This window comes from Cardiocondyla obscurior, linkage group LG16 (genome assembly GCF_019399895.1).
Source record: "Cardiocondyla obscurior isolate alpha-2009 linkage group LG16, Cobs3.1, whole genome shotgun sequence".
NCBI lineage: Eukaryota > Metazoa > Arthropoda > Insecta > Hymenoptera > Formicidae > Cardiocondyla > Cardiocondyla obscurior.
This window is the reverse complement of record NC_091879.1, coordinates 1575824-1595947: the sequence shown is the minus strand read 5'-3', so window position 1 is coordinate 1595947 and position 20124 is coordinate 1575824. Positions and strand designations below refer to the sequence as shown.

The following is a 20124-nucleotide window of genomic DNA, read 5'->3' as shown; positions in this document are numbered from 1 at the left end:
GCGTCTCGTCTACGAGGGAGGCCTGAGCAGCCATCCCACCCGTACTCCTCGCCATCTCTGAGCCGACCTCGCACCCCTTTATCCGGTCCCCATTGTTCTTCGTCCTCCAGCACCGTGGCGGACTTGCACCTTAAAGGTGCACCACCCTTCGAATTCCGTTCGCTGCCGACGCGGAGCATGCAATTCCGGGTGCCTTTTTACACGACGTGCATCGAGGGACTGCCTGGCGAATCGGACAGAACGCGACGAAATATCTCAAGTGGGCAAAAAGATCGATGTCCCCCCGATAAAACATCGCCTTCGCCCGTAACTACTCGCTCTCGCTCCTTGCTCCGCTTCCATTCGGAGAGGAACGATTTACGTCACATTTGCATTAACCGGTCTTCTAGCATTTTATCTCGCCGTGCACGTGCGACATGTGGAAATTTCGTGATTAAGCAAATACAATCGCACGGCTCCTACAAATTACTCGCTAATGCAAATAATTCCCGTCCGGCTGTCTGAAAACGTATTTCTTTTTCGTTCCCTTTAACGCGCTCCTTCGAGACGCGAAAGATTAATTTGTAACTGCATTTCTTAATACAAGGCGAATCATACCGAGTCGCAATTTCAGCCGACGGGAAATTATTCGCGGGGCATCGAACTGTGAATAAGATCGCCCGCCGTTTCGTTTATTTCTTAAGGAGTATCTTATTGTTCTCGTTTCTTTAAGCACGACAATATGAATTCGACGAAGGCGAGAGAAAACCGAGCGGTTCCGCTGAAATGGATCGGCGGCGGCGCGATATCGACGGGGGACCGTAAATTAAAATGTCTCCGTTCGCGACGGAGGTAAAAGCGTGTCGAGGGGAAAAGGAAGTCTCCCCCTCGTTGTCCTCCTCCGATGTCCTAATCTTCAGTTCCTCCCGGTTCTTGTGACGTCCCTAGCCACCCCTTTCGGCCTCATCTTTCGAGGGAATCAATTCTCCCGGGCGCGCTTTGCCGACACTCTCGCAACTTCCTTATAAAGCGAAACCCTGCGCGCAGAAAGTAGTCGAGGGGGGAGGAAAAAAAAAATGGACGAGTTTATAGGAGCACTTTGAAAGTAACGCGGTACAGGAGCGACGGAGATTTCGAGGGGACTTAACGTTGGCGAAAATTTGATCCGACGTATTATGATAAATTTGCGAAATTTCACAGACCCGTTTGCTCAAAAATCTCTTTGTTTAAAACAGAATTTTTTTTTTTTTTTTTTTTACATTATACAATTTTAAAAGACTATGTCGTTAAGAGTAAATAGGTTTATGGCACAAAATACACATCCCGGGTGAGTTTCAAACGTGCGGAAATGCGGACGCTTTGTTCGCCGCTCGGGTCAAATATTTCCCCGTCATTAAGCGGCCGTAATTCATTATCCGCGCGACCCAGATTAATTTCAAAACAAGGCGACCTTTCGATCGGCTACTCGCTCTCGCGTCGTACGGTAACAATGCGGATGGACGTGTAATCGGGGGAGAGCGATCGTTAGAACGACGACGCCGGACACGAGAACGCCCGGACGAGAGACAGGTCCATAAATATCTGAAATGAAATCTGGACGCTCGCGCGCGAGCGAATAGAGATAATAACACGTCGATAAAGCTTATACCGCACGGAAGGGAAACGTCGTAAGACTTTCGCCTATAAATTCCGTCACTATTGCCTCCGTTGGAGTACATGCCATCCGCACGCCACGGTAATAAAACGCGATGTAACGCGCCCTCGGAGCAACCGGTAAAGCAAGCCTAGTCGATACATCGGCTGCTATAGATTGTTGGAGAAGTTGCGAGGAAGAAGCCCTGTCTCCCGCGTGAATTACGAGCCGTGGAACAACGTGATATTTGAGGAGTAATGCGCGAAAACCGCGCCATAGACTACGAATTTAATTAAGATCCTGGCGAACGCTTTTTAAGCGAGAGGGAAGGGGGAGGAGGGAACCTCACTCCGCTTATGTCTGAGGGGAATAATCATAATAAATCCGGCAATATGTTGGCGGAACACTCTGGCGGAGCTCCAAGGTAATATTCATGCGAAAATAACGACAAATCTCAGAATATACCCGTCCACCTTCGGTGTCAATATTATTTCTGGCAAATCTCTGTTACGCACGCTACTCCGCTTGCTTCGTCGCGGGCCTACAGGAGCCGATGGCGTATTTTTTCTATCGACCGCGGTGCCGATGATTTACATGGCAATAAACTAACGCCTTGCTAGCGCCGGCAGTCCGAAAAACGCCGGTTTGATTTATCCGCGCACTTTCGCGAAATGCTGGACTTCCGCCAAGCCGGAAGGTCCACCTCGCCGGAAATCACGACCATAATTCAGGGCGGCAAGGAGACGGGTTTGGGAAATTTTCGTGAAAGGGCAGGAATCCGCGCGTTCGCGCGCCGAGATTCGCGCGGCACCCTTTTCGCGAACGCAGTTGCCCTAGTTCCAATTCGCGAAGCCGTCGAATCGCGGCAAGACCCGACGTTTATTTAATTTTCCGGCTGGGTCACCGCGATTTTCGTAAGCATTAATTTCGCCCTTCGCTCGATCGTAATTCGGCAATCAATCCCGGCGAAGAGACCGAAAATTGATTTTCGACGTGAGAGTAACTCGATTCACTCGATTCAGCCGAGCTTTGTATTTATATCCGACGATTAAAGACGAGTCGCGGTTAATCGCCGAAATTAACACGGGCGTGTATTCCGTCGCGCTCTCGGTGTTCCGGAAAGCAGGAACGCAGATACGCTCCGATGGCGTTCAGGAGTCAGTCGGGTCTGATTACACACCGCCGGTAGGGCAATACCTTAACCCTTCCCTGGTCGGAAGGGCCACCCTTTTCGACGGGCCGCCGCGAGAAGGGACGCGTTTGCAATTTAACGGAATCTCTGCATATAGAGTGGGTTCATCGCGTCGCGCGGGCCGCGCGCTTTAAATGACGTCCCGGAAGTCCCCGCGCTAATTCTACGGATCCTCGGGCATGTATACCGCCGGCCGTACCCTTCGACCCTTCGCCAGGCTCTACGCAGAGAGAGAGCTGCTGGCTACGCGGACCTCTCGCCGGCGCTCGTAATAATTGCAGGCCTCGACGCGAGGGAGAGAGGTAGATAAGGGCGTTTTGCTAAATGACCGTGGAATATTTGCGGCGACACGCGAGAGGCCTCCGACATCTCGCGGTCTTGATTTATTGACGTTTGCGCCCGGTCGTAATATAGCGAAATAAATAATTTCATAATCGGATTATACCGCCGGGCAGCCGAATGAATATTCGCATGCGGCGGATAAATGATACACGATTATAACTCGGCGATATTTATTTCAGCCTCGGCTAGGCCGCGCCGCGCAAGCGATACGGCATAATTAAACCATTTTGCTGAATAATGACGTGATAAAAGATATACGAATATCACGGAGGTGCGTCAATATTTATGTTATAATATTGCATTACGGACATGTTACGCGGTACGGATTGGCATTTAAAATTTAAAACACTCGAAACATTTTTGTTACACGCACGAATACGTAAATTGCAATTTTTACCGCTGAGCTCGAGCTCGTCGTTATTTTATTTTCCTTCAGTTTAATTGATCACGGACGACCAAGGGGGATCGTTTGTCTCATCGACAGGTGGATTTTACGAGTCGCTCGACGGTCGCTGAAAATAAACGCGTGCAAGTAACGTTTGCTTAGCGCGACAGGACGTTAACGTTAATGAAACGTCGCTGCGTCTTACCGATGATTTATCGATCGCGGATAATTTTGTCTCGGACCCGCGCGGTCTCTTGCGGGGCAATTCAATAGTGATCGGGGCATCGATTATGTTCCTTCTGCGGGACGGCCGTAAATCCTTGGAGAACGCCAGAGCGAAATGCAGCGACAATAATAAAGTCGGCGCAACGTTTGCGCGAGCAAAGAATTTTAATCGCTCGATAGCCCGCAATCGATAGCGTACCCGTGCATCGTGATCTCTTATTCCCTTCGTTAATTCCCCGGGCTGCTGGCATATTTAAAGCGCCTTATCATTGAATCAATATCGGGACACGTTTCATATATTTTCTTATCATGCGTAACGTCGACCCGACAGAACAAAGCAAGCAAACATCCACACTTGAGTGCCACATAAAGCGGAATCTCGCATACCGATCTAGCGACCTGCAACATTTTCCCTCGGCAAAAGAATGACCGCGCGTCACGAAAGGCTTTACGCTCTTCCACCACGCAGCTTCATAATTATTCGAGACGTGTTATATATCAGAAGCGACGTGCAAGCCCCGTTTCACGATTTTCCTCTTTCCTTTGAATTATTAGCCACCTCGATATTTCGAGTGGAAAAAAAAATTCTTAATATCGCAACGCGTGCATTGCCATTTTTTTTTTTTTTTTTTTTTTTTTACTCGCAACAGAGCGTTTACGTTACGCTTTTGTTACGTGAAAGATTTTGTAAGACAATCGTTTATTTTAGATTGAAAATCTGAATCTTATCGATTAACACGAAGTACTTTTGGCAGTCGCTGAGATAATTTTTTTTTTTTAATTACGCAAAATTCAAATGTAATTATTTTCCAAGAGCAATGAGAAAAACGCGCGATCGTCTCCCTTACGCGGCTGTGCGAATTTAAAAGTAAATATTCCTGCAGCTGCTGCGTGCGGGACGAGAGCCATTCGCGGCAAACAATGGCTGCACGTTGTCGACGCGGCATCGGCGACGGCCGAGGGTTCGGGAAGGGTGAATTGCGACTACGTGCCCTCGCATACGAATACGTCCCGCGTATACGAGAAGGAATCGAGGACCAGGGGGTGAAGAGAGACCGCCACTGCCGCGTTGGCGTCGCCTCGAATCTAATAGATCGCGCGCCCAATACTTACGGTCAAATCGCGACCTGCAGCCTCCGCAGACCAAGCGGAGCTTCGCTCATTACCATTCCGTCCCAGTGTCCCAATAACCGTCGCTGATAATCAGAAATGCCTTACGAAGGATGTAAATCAATTCTATGACCGCGCCGGCGGTCCCCGACCTTTTCGCGAAGATTGCGGCGCGGGACTAAAAAGGTTGATTTTCCCCGTTTGGACGAGCTCCAATTCTAACGAACGAATACCGTAATCTCTCGCCAATCGAAGTTCTCGAGATGTAACTCTTGGATTATTCTTTCGAAAGATTACAAGGACTCGGAATATATAAAAAAATATATTCTCAGCATTAATAACTAATATTAATTAATTAATTCTTTTTTCCCGGCTTGAAATATTGTCAACGACGAACAGAGAGGGAGAATTTCATATTTCGAATATTTAAAAGTCGCGGAATAAAAATTCTGGTTGTCCCGAAGTGATATTAAATTATTGTCGAATAAAATAGCAGACTTTGAACTTGACGACAAAAATTTCTCGGTTGCCGGTTTATTTTACGGCCACTCCAAGGTTACTCGAGAGCGTCGATATCTTTCTTGGCGAGCCGCAGACAAGAATCGACTGGACCGACAAGGTTTCTCGCTTTGGGGATCCGACTCTCCGACGTGCATCGGCGCGTAATCTCCAAGTATACGGAGGAGAGTGTGATCTCTCTCCTTGAAGTTTAAGCCTCCGTTAAGGCAGCTTAAAACTCAGGTAACGGGAATTACGTCGGGAATATCCCGCCGAAAGTTACGAACGGACTTCGGAAATTGCGTCGCTCGGCGAGAAGTTAATTGGAAATTGGTGTAATGGCGCTCTCGATCGTTACACGAGCTATTTACGAGGCCGCGTTATTTTTCTCGTATACAAGCGATTGAAACGCTTGTCTGTATATTACGATGAATGGCGTTATCTTATTATTTTGTTTTTTTTAATGCTACAGGAGAGCCTGGAGGAACGAGTTCAAGAGCTGGAGCAAGCGCTGCTGGCTGAACGAATCGCAGCTCAGCGAGATCGAGCGACGATCACAAAGTTGCAGCGGCAGATCAACAAGGTACCGCTCGCTTTCGATTCATTATAATCAACAGATTATCTCTTATTTTTAACAAATTAAATAATTTTCAATGCAAATTACGAAAACCAACGTAAATCACGAATATAAAAATTTGATAAAGTCGGCAGTCGCAAAAATAAACCGTTTTGTTCGCGTATGAAACAAAATAATTATTTTTTTAATTAAATATCACAATGATGTGAACGGCAAATCGGCGACTATTAGCTGCAGAATATTTTAAATACATTTTAAGGCTGTGTTTCCGCCGCTGAAACTTTTATCCCCGTATATTCCCCTTGTCTCGGTATCGGAAAATTAGAATGGCAAAATATGTTACGGTCGGTTCGGAAGCGCGTAGCCAATTCGATCGAGACGCCGGACGCCCGGTTTCATTCGGTCGGTCGGAGCACCTGAAAACTACGATCTCCTCGCACGGAACCGCTGATCCGTTAACTCGGGTTCGTTCTCCTCGAGACGAAGCTGCAATCGCGCGGACGGTCTAAGTGGCGGAGGTTGATGATGGCGGTGGTTTCGGTTCGGACCAGACCTACCTATCCGCACGGCTAGCCCGGGCGCTACTCTGCGGCGGCATTCGGCGCCGTTCACCGTATCAGATAACGACAACCCTCGTAAACCAGACCTCGTATACTGCAGGAACTCCTTGGTCCGCGGGATAGAGGGCAAAACGGTTCTGCCCCCTCACGTAATCGCGTTTCTCTCCCGTCGGTTAGGTTTATTTGCGTTATGTCACTTCCGAGCGAGACAGCCAACGCTACCGACCGATTTATCCTCTTATCTCCGATAATCTCGCGATATTAAATCTCTCGCGCGTTGTTTTTGATTAATACTGCTGATAAATGTGGAGAAATTATTTCTGAAAACTATCTGACTTAGTTATCTTTAGATCAGCGCTTTAAAGATAATTTTTGTCCCCTTTAAATTAAGTTGTGTAACTCGCGATATTAATTTAATTGTTTTTATAGAGCCAAGAAATATTTAAACGCACATGGATCGAAATTTCTTACCGCGAGTGTTAAAAAGACTTTGTTTGTAGAAAATATTAATTTCTTTTACTTATGAAGTATGCAAATGCTGCCGCGGAATATGCTGTTGCGAACCTCGTTACAAATAACGAGACTGAAAGATTCAAATCCAACTCCGACCTGTTCTCTTAAAACAGAAGAATAATTTCCGCTGGAAAAAAATTACCGTGCCGACAGCGGTAAGGTCGCCGCGCCATAATAAAGTTTACATATCCGCGGCAACGGCGCTGGCACACAAGAAAACTCGCGTTTTCACACGACACTTTTACATTTACGCGATATTTCATTATTGCGCATAACCGTGAGCGCACACTTCATTTCCCGCGGCGCAATCTCCGGGATAAAGCGCCCCGCAATTACCTCGACGTTTCCACCGAAATAACGAAAAAGCACCGTATGCGGCCAGCTGTAATATTCCAAACTCGTCCGCGGATTTTTAATCTACTTCCCGGGAAGAGAAGGCGGTCTCTTCTTCCGCTAAGACGAACTATCCAGAACGCGGACGCTGCTTGCTTTTGACGTGCCCGGCCCTACAACCGCCACCCCTTTCCGGCCCTTTGATACATCGTGACAAAAACAAGCGCGAACGAATGGGAGGGTGGAAATGGAGCAAACCCTTCGGCTGCAACTTGCTCGGATGATTCACGCGTTTTCCGCGAGCGATCGGGATTATCTATCACGCATTTCGCGGTGATAAGTCGGAGTTAAAGAACTTGCCCTCCCGTCAATTTTCTTCGAATCATCCCCGCCGTCGTTGCGAGATCACGTCTCTCCCTAAACCTGCGGCGCGATATGGTGCGACGCGACGTGGCGTTTCGCTATTTTCCGCGTCCCTTTGTGCTCTTTGCTAGGCGTTCGGGACCGAGCGATAAGCTGATTGATTCTTTACATGGAGCTGCATATAATTTAATTATAGACGCGTACGTCACAAGCGCGCGCGGCATCGACAGGTTTTTAATTACGGCCGTGAGAGCGCGGTGAAATACGAAAATCTCGAATTTTATTTAAATTGCGCAACTGTAATTTTATTCTGACTAGAAGAAACCATGCACGCGCTAGGCGCGCGCTATTTTTTAAAGACCCCAATTTTAAACTACGAAAAAGAAAAATTATGTGACTTACCGAACTGCATGAGCTTCAGCGGAGTTGAAGAGTTCTGCCGGTGACTGTAACATAAAGAGAAAAATATTAATGTAGACACGTAAATTAGTATATAAAATTAATTTTAAAAAATGGTAAAAGTTTTTTTTTAATACAAATTTTTTTTTTTAATTTAATATTTACCTAAAAGTTGCTCCGCCGATGCAGGATGCCCCCCGGGCCTGCTCCTCCTCTCAGTTGGGATGTGTCGAGTCATCCTTCCGCGCACTGGACACTCGCGAACGCGCCCGATAAATTATTGTTACAAAAATTAATTAATTCGCACGATAGAGTCCATGACACTCCCGTTAAAAGAATTTTATTTAAGAGAATAACGTCCGAATACTGTGAGGAACTCTCGAAGCGATCGACGAACCGGCCGCGGTTCGTATTAGTATAATTTAGACGTGCGACACTTTTCAGCAGAGTGTTGGCGAGATGATCTGTAACAAATAAATGAGAAAAAATTAAATTATAGAGATCTCAATAATTATTTAGAAAAAAAAAAGATTATACGCGCTTCTGATTTTTTAATTTAATACCACAAAATTAAGTTAAAACGGTAAAGATAAAAAAAATTGATCCTTACCAGTGGGTTGCTTCTCCGATGCTCGATGCCTTTTCTAGATCCTCCTCCTCCTTCTCCTCTCGGCACTAGCCAGTCTAACCAAGATGTCTGGTTGGTGCTTCTTCGCCGAATATCTTTCTCTGGTTTAATCTGAAACAAATAAGTTATATTTTATTAGCAAAATTAACGAAAGCTAGACGTGCTGCGTTACAAATAATTACAAGTATTTTATGTGAAGTATTCACTTCACAGATACTCGACACGTACGCGTTATCAATCGCGAAGATCAGTTTGCATCAGCTAATATTCTATAATAATATACAATCGACTACGGTAGCCGACCGGCCGGCACATTTTTATGTACTATTCACCTGATCACCGCGCGAGATGTGTACGTGGCACGTGTGACCGACCTCTACTCTCGGTCACACCACGCAGCCATAAAAATACGATAGCGAAAAGATTTTTGAGGCCTCGCATTCCTATACCACGAACGAATATATGCCGAATCTATCGCAGACTGGTCGATCGAGACCCTCTTCCCCCGAGCCCGACTGCACTCGTGCACGCTTCGTTAACGACAAGGAGACGCGAATTTAATATACACGTACACGTGGTTTTAACTTACTTCGTATCAAAAGACGTGGTCGCCGGTCACGCACAATTAATTCAGGATGGTAATTCACGCCAGATTATATGCTCCTGGCCCGTCGATTGTGCGTAGATATTTAATACGTACGGAGCACGTGCTGCGTACGTACGTTTCGCTCTACCGCTGGAGAAGGACAAAGCGAGAGTGGGAGTGGTGGGGGAATATACCTAGCGCGCGGCACAGAGGCTCGCGCTCGCTCTCGCTCTCCTCCCCCGCCTCCCTCCGCCCCCTGCGCCTATCTATTCGTTACTCTCGTGTGATTTAATTGTAATATTTAATTAATATGTCCAGACAAAGACGGTACTTCCACCGGGTCGTCCTCGATCTCGAAAATCGTGAAGACCGTCTTTGCTGAACATATTAATTAACTATTAAAATTAAATCAAAGCTCAAAATCGCCGATTTCATAGCCGACGTTGACTCTCGCTTGGCGTGAGGCAAGCCAAACGAGAGTGAACTAATCAGCGTCGGTTTTAAGCGGTAACAATTAACAGCTAATTTACGCGTTACATCAATTTTTTAAAACAGGATAAAATATAATAATGAGAGGGTGAGAGCTCGTTACGCTGATTGCAAGCGCGACAAAATTTTTCATTATAAATAATTACGTAATTATAACTAATTATGTAGTCTTATTTACGCAATTGATTAAATTAATTACCTCGAATTACACCGAAATCTTTCAGCGCGGACAATCAGCATTAATTTGTCAGGAGCGCTTTTCCGCCGGGCGAGAAACGTGCGCGCCGCTACGCGTCCCGATCGGAATTGTGGGAACCGCGTAAGATGTCGGGCGCGGGTGGACCAAATTAATTACGTCGCGCGAGCGGGAAGAGAATAAGAGTACGGTCGCGCCTTCCTATGTTTCGTTTTTTCTTCCTGGGGACCGGCTAATTATTCACCGTGCGAGTTGCGCAGGTAATCCGAGCTGGACGTACCGCCGCGGCGTTTTCGCAAATCCACTTGATACTTTTCCAGTCACGAACGTCGTCGGCGCCACGCGGTATGTAAGCCGCGATAAATTGCAGCCGCCGCCGCGGCGAGTTAAATCCACGTAATTTCTGCCGAAATTAAACACGGCGACCCGGGGGAATTAGAAGGGACCGGGACCGGGCCTGCTGATCGCGCGAAGATCGAACGCGCACGAGAGAAGTCCCGGGTTACCGGTCGGACGAGCGGCGACTCGCTCGCTTATCGCACGCGGTCGTCGTCTCCTCGTTGACTTCCATTTATCCTGGCATTTTTCCAAGCGCGTAATTTAGATAGAGTTTTGGATAGCTGCCGATCTCATTAATTCCGCGGATCGCGCTACGTGCGCGCCGGTTAGATCATATTTACCGAGGATATAATTATTTCACGTCGCTATTAATAAGAGCTCGATAAGATTCATTATGCAGCATACGAATAATAATAATTTATACGGGCGAAAGAGATGAAGATTTTACGGAAAAATTTACGACGGATAATAATAATTAAAAGGATTATAACAATTTCGAACAAAATGCAAAATTAATTACACTCACGGACGCTTTATAACGACGCGTCAGAACTTTGCATCGACATCATTAAGACGTACGAGTATTAAAAAGGTAATATGTTTTCCAGTACTGTCGTTAAATATTTGTGCGAGACGGGTATTCCGCTGCCTCCGGAAATTGTAAAGTACTTTATCCCGGCGGGCAAGCTCCACGATAAAGTAGCAATGTAATTTATTAAGGGGTCCTCACTCGATATACGTCTGGAGAATTATTGGATCATTTGCCATTTTGCCGCGGACAAGATATTGTATTTACAAAATTCCCGACGGTGGAATCTAATACAACCCGGAAAATGCGTCCGCGAGAAGCGGATCGGCGGTCGGGGCGACGGAAGGATAAAGAGGTTCACCGGGGGGTTCGACGGTGACGCGCGCGGGTCCTTTCCCCCCTTCTTCGAGTAAATTACATTCCCGGCAAGCCGTATCGGATTATCCTCACGTCGAGGCGAGGATTCGTCTAGACCGTAGGAACTTCGCCATATCGCCGTTCTCGCGGATAGGAAAGTTTAAAATCTCCCCCGCGCGACGGAAGGGCTCCGACCGGTCCGCACCTCGCGGTCGGATGATACCCGGGGAGTGAATTATTCTACGTGGAGGCAATCTCGCGGCCCATTCTTGGGCGAGCCGATAAAATTTCACCACGCGTCGCAACGCGTGTCAGACACCCTTGCACTTCGCGGACCTCGCCGAGAAGGTATTATCGATCGTCGACGAACAATGCGCGAAGTCGGTCTGATATAAAAAATAAAAAAAAGAAAGAAATAGAAAGAAAAAAAGAAAGAAATTCGTATTTAAACGCCTGCGTTTCTCTTCGCTTTTATTTGAGAAAACTAACCCGATAAGAAATCCTGACTTATAACGTCAACTTTTGTATCGATTAGAAAAATTTCAATTTGTTTCCACATATTACTTGCAAGAGACATTTATTGTTTTTTTTTTTTTTTTTTTTTTTTTTAATCTTTGAGATTCATGCATTTTTCATTTATCTCAAAAGTTATTATGTAGCACCTATATATTCGTCCATTACACGACGCAGTTTCAAGAGTTTTGGCGGAGTGTGCAAAATTTTTTGCTGACTCCCCCGAGCGACGTTTGCTGACGACGTCATCGCGATGGCTCGCCGAAGGGCGATGATTCCGCGCGTTCCGCCGCGACAAAAAGCAGGAATTAGTTCTCTCCCGTGAGGCCGCCGGCGTTAAGAACGCATTTATTACGACTTAATAAACGTCGTTCCGCGCCCAAAGCCGGATGGAATTACTTTTGCACTGCGGCCGTTTTTTTTATTACGCGACCTGCGGGTTCCGAACAACAGACGATGGGGGCCTTCCCGTAGATTTTAAGCGACGCAACGTTGATATAATGAAGAAATGCACGCGCAAATTCCACGCAACGGCACGGCACGGACGTATCGGCGAAGAGAGAAATTCTCTTTGTTCGTAACAATAATCGTCCTGCGAGAACGTCGTTCGCTCGTCTTATTATCCTCGAAACAATTCTCTTCAAGCACTACCATTCGTTCGTGCATTACGCATACAAACGCCGCAACGCACTTTTATACCCCGTCGAAATTTCCGCGGCTCTCAAAAAGGATATCAAGAAAATACTGCAACGCAGTCACGTTGCCATGGGTTTTACAGAATCAACATTAAAAAACTTTAACGCTACCGCCATTTAACGTACATAATTTACTTTTTAATATTCATAATTAATTTATTCTGATGTAACTTTAGAAAATAACGAGTCAAGTATTTCTCTCAAGTACTTAAAAATAAAAAAAAAATCTTTAAAACGTTCTCTCTCGCAATTTTAAAACTATCTCTACAAGACTTCGAAGCGATTTTTCGTTAACCCGTTTGCACTCGGCTGACTTACAAGGAGTTGATATACGTCGGAGACTTCTCGCGCGCGTAATCACCACTCCGCATAAATAACGAAAACGTCCGCGTAAACCACGCGCTCTAATCAGTATTAGTTAGTCGCGCCATTAGGCGAATTAATGAGGCGCGCGCCTCGCGCGTTTCACTATCATAACGGGAGACTTAGGAGTTTGCGCTTATCTTCGCAACAGCCATTTACTTCATCGCGACGGGCCTAATCGCCGGTTTCCTCTTTCGACGCGATAGACCCGATCGGTCGAATGCCGGGGCCGTTTACACGCTCTTCGTGGAAATTGCAAATTGCGCCGATTAACGAGCAAACGTTGCCACGCGGGGTAATGGATATTACCGCATTAGCGTCAAACCGGAGGAATATTAGTTTCGTTTAAAGGATCGATTTCAACCCCGCGCCCACGAATTGATTCTTGAAATGCGATTTGTTCCGTTCGCGATAAGCGCCTGTGATTCCCGTGTAATTAGGTTTTATCAGCGGCAATGACGACGTCATTATCGTAACGAGTGCGATAGCTGCAAGTAGAAATGGAGCAGCGGAATCTTTTTTTTTTTTTTTTTCTTTTTTTTTTGTACCGCCGACGATCTTCCCCGTAGCTGGCTGTTTCTTTCGTCTTTAACGGAGCTCACTTCGGCCACCCGTGAAATCCTTTCTTCGCGGCGCGTCGGTGTTCGGAATTCAGAATTTCAAATGCTCTTACCTTAAGGAGGTCGTACAAATAACGCGAAGAAGCCGCGAGGATTCGCGGATTCGGGAGCAACCGGGAGAGGAATGCCTGTAAACGATCCTGTCTCGACGTCGCCGTGGTTGTCGTCCGACGACAACGACGGCGGCGGCGGGAAGAGGGACGCGCGCGGTGCACTTCACGTAAGAAATGCGATTCCTAGACGCCGCGGCATGCAAAACAGCGCAATAAGCAGGCAATAACCAAGGGACCTTTTATCCCGGCATGAAAGCCCGCTGCCTGCGACTCACGCCGACCGTTCTTTCTCTACGCCCGTTGTCCCGAAGACGACCCAGAAGGAGGCTTAAAAGTTATTTTACATACGAATGCATTCCAAGTTTTATTCCTTGAAATTGCGCCGCGTCATCATGTCCGATTATATTGCGGCATTCCGCTTCACGGTCGCGGGAGAGAGCGAGAAGCGTGATTTCACGTGGAAAGCACGCGTTACGGCGACTGATAATTATCGCGGCGATAATTATTGAACGAACCTAACGGGTAGGCCGATGGGAGAAAATGTTTATTAATCGAGCGCCTGAAAGTGTTAATTATTATTTTATCTGAGATACGAGAAATAATGTAAACTCGATTATTCGATTTCCTCGCATCGCCGAGTGAATTACGCGAATTCAACGATCGCATTAACTATTTTTCTTCCCGAGAAAGTCGTCCGTAACTTCGGATTTATTCGCAGTTAAGCGGTCTCTTCCAGCTGGCCGGTATCCTTAAATATCGATATGCTCGATGGAGCATCGAGTCCTGAAATCGAGAACGGCTTCGAAACCCTCTTGCCGTTCGCGGCAGTGCGTTCTATTAACTTAACCCGGGAGAATTTGGGGTGGCGGTCGAGGGAAGGTGAATTTTAAGAGCCGACGTCGCCCGGCAGACTTATACGCTAGCTTCTCTACTTGCTCGATATCTGGCGCCGAACGAACGAACATCGCTGCTTCGAGTTCTACGTCCGGTGCCAGAAACCGAAGCCAAGGGTCAGACAAGAATATTACGTTTCCGTTACGACACCCTTGTTTGGACAGGCTACTCCCGACCGGATCCGGATCTCCGATCAACGTCTCGGTGTGCTAACAAACAAAGGGAAAACAACCGGATTGCTACGAAATATCGTATTAAGTTTGCCGAAGAATTATTGAGCGTCTAACAGTGAAATTGAGATAAAAATCAACGTTAATGCATCGCGATTTCAAAACGCGGGGGGGACATCAATGATAGATTCCAAGAAGCGCAAATAGTTCTGCGAAGCAGGAACTCGCAAACATACCTCTCTTGTTCCCCGATACTCCAAATTCTTGTAGTTTTACGAGTAATATCGCCGCTGAGAGCGAACTTCGCGGGGATAATTTTCTTGAATTATAAAAACTACGCCATCGCGACTGAAATTGAGTTTCCCACAATTGCCGGAATTGAAAACGAATAGTCCGAAATTGCTCAAGTCGAAACTTTTTTAACGTTATTGGAACTGATATTGATTGAAGGGATGTACACAATGTTGAAGCTATCTTTTTTTTTTCTCCTCCCCCCCGTCAAACTTTGACGTAGTGGATCAACCGAACAAAGTTTCCATTGCAGTGTAATTTTATCGAGTTCTCGTTTTCGGCGTTCACCGCTACATGACAACTCAGTCTAACAAAGTTTCAGCGGAATTGACTCAATTTTAAACTCGGGCGCAGCCGAGTGCGACCGTGCGATACAATTTTGGTGAATTTGTAAAAGAATATTTTTTAATTAATTAGATTTCTTTCCGTGCAAAAAAAATATATACACATGTACATATTTATATTCCAATCACGTAAAGTCATAAAATATACATTACTATGTTTCACGATGATTTTTATTCTGATGATTATTATTTAATTTCGTAATTTAGTGTACGTGTTTTTACCGATACGCAAAAAGTCGCAGCTTCATTGACTACGTTTTACCGTTTTCCGGTGGAGGATTCGAATGATCCTGGATGCTCGAGATAACTCGCGGCCCCGTATCTCCGGCCGGGACCTAAACTGTTGCGACGCTCGGAGGCGTAAAACGTGTATCTAAAGGCGGACGCGGCTTCTTTAAGTGCGAAATCACTATCGCGGCTTCGGCCCGTCGAAAATCCGCAGCGTAAACATCGTGCCGAAGTGGGTCGTGCCGGCGAGCGAACATAGCGGCGTTATCCCGGCGGCCGGGATCGCTTTTAAAGCGACTTTACGACCGCGCTGGAAATTTGGCCCTCGACGGTCCTTTTACGGGACGATACCCTGACGAGATGTACTCTCGAACGATACAGCACGATAGAGAAAATTCTCGTTCAACAGAAAGATAAGCTATAGATATATATGTAACCGTTTATCGAGCACAGAAATCTCTCTCATATACGCAATACATTTTCCCCTCGTCTTTTCCTTCTTTTGTATTTTACTATAAGAAACCATGCGCACGCTTCAGTTACAAACTACGTAAAAAAAAAAATTATGCGACTTACCAATTTGCATGAAGTCCAGCGGAGTTGTAAAGTTCTGCCGATAACTGTAACATAAAAAGAAAAATATTAATGTAGACATGTTCGTTGCAATTTTTTTTGTTTTTTTTTTTAAACTAAATTTTACAAAATGAGGCAAATTTCTCTTCCGCCTTCTGGCTTTCTTTATCTCGTCCTATCTTCTTCAACGATATTTACCCTCTTTTTCGCTGCTCGGGGGCATCGGACGCTAACGTCTAGTTTGCTAAAAAAATATCCCAACTTCTTTAACTTCGCGTGAAGAATGGAGAACGAAAACCGAAGGCAACGCCGTGCCCGGCGAGAAGTATCTTCCGCCGAAGTGCTCCTCGCGAAGACTTCTCGCATTCGGGCGCCGCTGGAAGTACGTGTTTCCCGAACTTCCGCGGTTCGAGGCATTTATTTAATCCCGAAGCACCGGGAGAATCTCGCCGCCGGATACACGAGCGGAAATAAAGCTAGGTAGATCGCAATAGACAACTGTAGCGAGTTACTTACTTTAATCGAATTTTAAATCACGCTCTGGCCGAGTAATCGTTCCGGGCGCGAGAGAAAAATGTATCGGGATGAAGTTCTCGAGCGTCAAAACTCGGGGGCGATTGCCGACGTCAGGTTCGCGCAGCGCGGTACTTCTTTATACTCTCATCTTCATAATGAGATAACGAAATTTTCGACGAGTTAGTACGGCCCCTTCCATTTCTCTCTCGGCTTGCGCCTTCCCCTTAGACACTCGCCGGCAAGCGCCGGGGGTTAATAAACGGAAAATTAATTCTCGGGGTTATGAGTCCCGCGATTCAGGACCGGCAAGCGCCGCGGCCAGAGATATAAACCTAATTAATCCGCCGACCTTACGTCTCTCGTTACGAACGGCGAGGAAGTAGTCTGTTAACTGCCGCAGCGGAGAAATGCGAGAAATAAGGCGCGTTATTACGTGCACGCCGTTGCGGCGAGAATCGTCGGACGCTTCGAGAGGCCGCTATTCCGCACGCGATCACGACATCAGGCCGCAGGGTCCCCGGATGCACGTACGCGGGTCTGGCAGGCCCGAGGGCTGGCAACCCTTCGCGGTGGAACCGGAAATAACTTAATTGAATGGCGCACGGATCCACGTACGCGCGAGCCCGACCGTTTCTCCCGCACGCAAAGTTCGCAAACGTTCTCCTTCGCGCTTTTCCGTCCGATGGACCACTAAAAGCTCCCGGGATCACGTGTGTCGTCGGGGAACGTCTTCGACTACGGAAAACAGCCGTCGGGTCCAATAACGAGGCTTGCGGCTTCTCGTTGTCGCGCACGACGGAGAATTTCTATTTACGTTTCGAGGGAAAGGAATTCGAAGATAACGTTCGATCGTTCCATCAGCCAAGCAGCTGCCGCGATGGGTAGGGTAAACACGGTGGGAAGCATTTTTAGTCCATTAAAATCGGACCCGGCGTATCGAGTACGCCCGCGGTCCTAATGGAAGCTCACCGAAGGCTCGTCTACGTATATTCGCCGTCCATAAATGTGGCGCCGCATCGGCGATTGCCAAGAAAGCACGGAAAAAGTTAAAATGTCTCGGCAAAGACGGACGGCCAAAAACCCGAGGGAGCGTGAAATGCGCCGCGAAAAACGCTCTCACTTGATACGTGCTTAATAGAGTTTGAAGAAACGTATTATACTCGAAGTACCGTTGACTTAACACGACGCGTAAAAAAAAAAAAAAAAAAAAAAACTACGCAGACAGTGGATCTAAAAGAGCAGGAGATAAAACTTCGGGAAATAAATTTAGATGATAGATCAATTCGCTGCCGCAATAATTGCAAACGATCTCGCCGGCGGCGAATAACTTTGAAAAATTAAATTGTTATAGGTACGTACGAGTGACGATTGATTTTTTTTTCCACTGCACGCAATATCTATAGCAACAAATTAATATGGGCTTCGTATCACGGCAATTTGGTCCGGTAATAGTTGTCAAGTGCAACGCTCGGAGAAGCCGCGCGGGAGGATGGCGAGAGAGAGAGATCCCGGCATGCGAATAATGGCAAATTTGTGGACGGCAACGACGGCGAATCGACAGTCATAACAATAAGAGCATGAAAGTGTATCAGACGGCCGTAAGAGTCGCGCGCGCGGATTGTCAATGCGTGTATAGAACCCCGTGGCGCCGTCGCGACGGCTTTTCCGTCCTCCCCCGAGGAAGAAGCTCGCAGGGATGAGGTGGAACATGTCGATATTAACCCGTAGCCTTCGGTGTCGGCAAAAACGAGCCTCGCATTTAAAGCCGCAAATGTCGCCGCGATAAAACGAAACGCCGAGTTGTGTTTGTTGGGAGTACAATATAATGGTCGGCGGCTACAGAAGCCTAAACGCGTATTGCGTACCTCGGCACGACGCCTATTCAGATATAACTTTTGCCGAATAAAAAGGAAAGTGTGGCACGCGAACGGGAGTGTCAGATTCGCGCAAATGTATCGATTTCATTTCACGCAGCTGCCGGAATTTACTTGCTCGCGTAACTTTAACGGCATTTCATATTTATGTATAACGAGTAGAAAAATGCAATAGAACTATAATATATAATACGAAATATTATCTGTTTATGGGAAATGAAAATAATGAAAATTGTTCGACAAGAACTTTCTGCGGGCTTTATTCGTGTGTTTACTTTTCCGTATCGTGTAAAAGTATAATAAAATATTCATGTTTTACAGTCGGGAAAAAAATACCACTTTAAATCTCGACGAGAGAATTCAGTTATTCGGTAAAAAAAAAAAAAAAAAAAATTTATACGCGTTGTTTATATTCTCACGATGCGCGCGGCAATTTCCGGCACTTTTCCCCGGGAAATTACAGAAATAATTTCGCTGCACATTCGGGCGGCGTTACCATGACAGCCGTCAATTATCCGTCTGCATAATGACGCAAGCGGGCAACAATAAGTGGAGGAGCACGCCGTTTTCTCCGGTGTTGACGTATCGCTGATATTTCCATGCGGCCGCAATTTATCTCGGACGTCACCGTAAAGTGAATCTTACAATTGCGGCAGAAATCCCGCTTTCTGCGGCGCGAGGGAGAGAGAGAGAGAGAGAGAAAGAAAAAGAAAGACGGATTCTCATCAGTCATTCATTCCCGCGGGAACAACCTCTGCTTGGTCGGAGACGAGGCTTTCCACGGGAAAGCCTCTTCTCTCGTGAGATGCGAGCACGATTATCGATTAAGTATCTCGCACGAGTGGTGTAAGTTCGCCAGTAACCTGTCGGAAAGAGTTTGCCGGATCATTGAAAATCCGTCCAGAGAAAAAAGTTACTCGAAGTCGTCGAAAATGACGATACGATGCGACAATGATACGGAAATGACGGTACGATGTAATAAAAAATATTCGATTATTAATAATAATAAATAATAACTTGGATAAAATCATTACCTTTGGCTTCTTGACTTTTTATTTACCCGATTTTAAATTATAATCGAGTATAATCTAATTTGAATGAAGAACGTTTTCAATTAATTTTATTTATAATGACCGGTATTTTATTAGCTATTCTCTTTTTTTATCCTTGAATGAAGTATGCTTAAATTATCAATGTCTATCTTTGAGAGAAAAATCTGCATTAAATTGCTCAAAGCACCTGTAGATGAAACAAAGTGCGAATAACCGGAAACACTACGTGAAAAAATAATACGGCAAGCAGCAGTTCGCTTTGCGAACTCCTTTGACCCGTGACAGATTCTCGAGCGCAGAAATCTTTAAAGAAAACGAGGCGGATCTTTAGAAGTATTTCTACCGGCGGATTTTCAAAGGGATCGAACTCGCTTCGTGCTTTTAATTCGGTGTCTACGGTATGCCTTCGTTCTTTTTTATTATTATTTTTTTTTTTTCTCCGCGCCCTGATAACGACGATAGCCTCCCTAAGAGTTATTCGGAAATTTCCATTGAAGCGAAGGGATCGAACGGCCGAAAAAGCTCCGACAAACGCCTTCCTTCGGATCGTTACTTTCTCCGAAACAGACAAGGGGGGAGGTCGCAGCCCCATTTTGGATCAGAATAAACGAAAGGACAACCCCCGCCGCGTACGCCGCAGGACTCTCGCTTAATCGTGCTAATATTCTTTGTTTCCCGTTTTGCAACTTCTTATCCGGCCACCCT

General features: G+C 46.2%; 1 protein-coding gene across 5 annotated transcripts in view; it reads left to right on the top strand.

Moving 5' to 3' along the window:
• Positions 1-20124, top strand: part of LOC139108883 (uncharacterized) — a 170514-nt gene that overhangs the window by 112164 nt on the left and 38226 nt on the right. For all 5 annotated transcript variants that reach the window (XM_070667532.1, XM_070667530.1, XM_070667531.1 and 2 more), the window contains one exon: positions 5837-5947. In XM_070667532.1, the coding sequence (XP_070523633.1) occupies positions 5837-5947 (111 nt within the window). The remainder of the gene's footprint in view (positions 1-5836; positions 5948-20124) is intronic.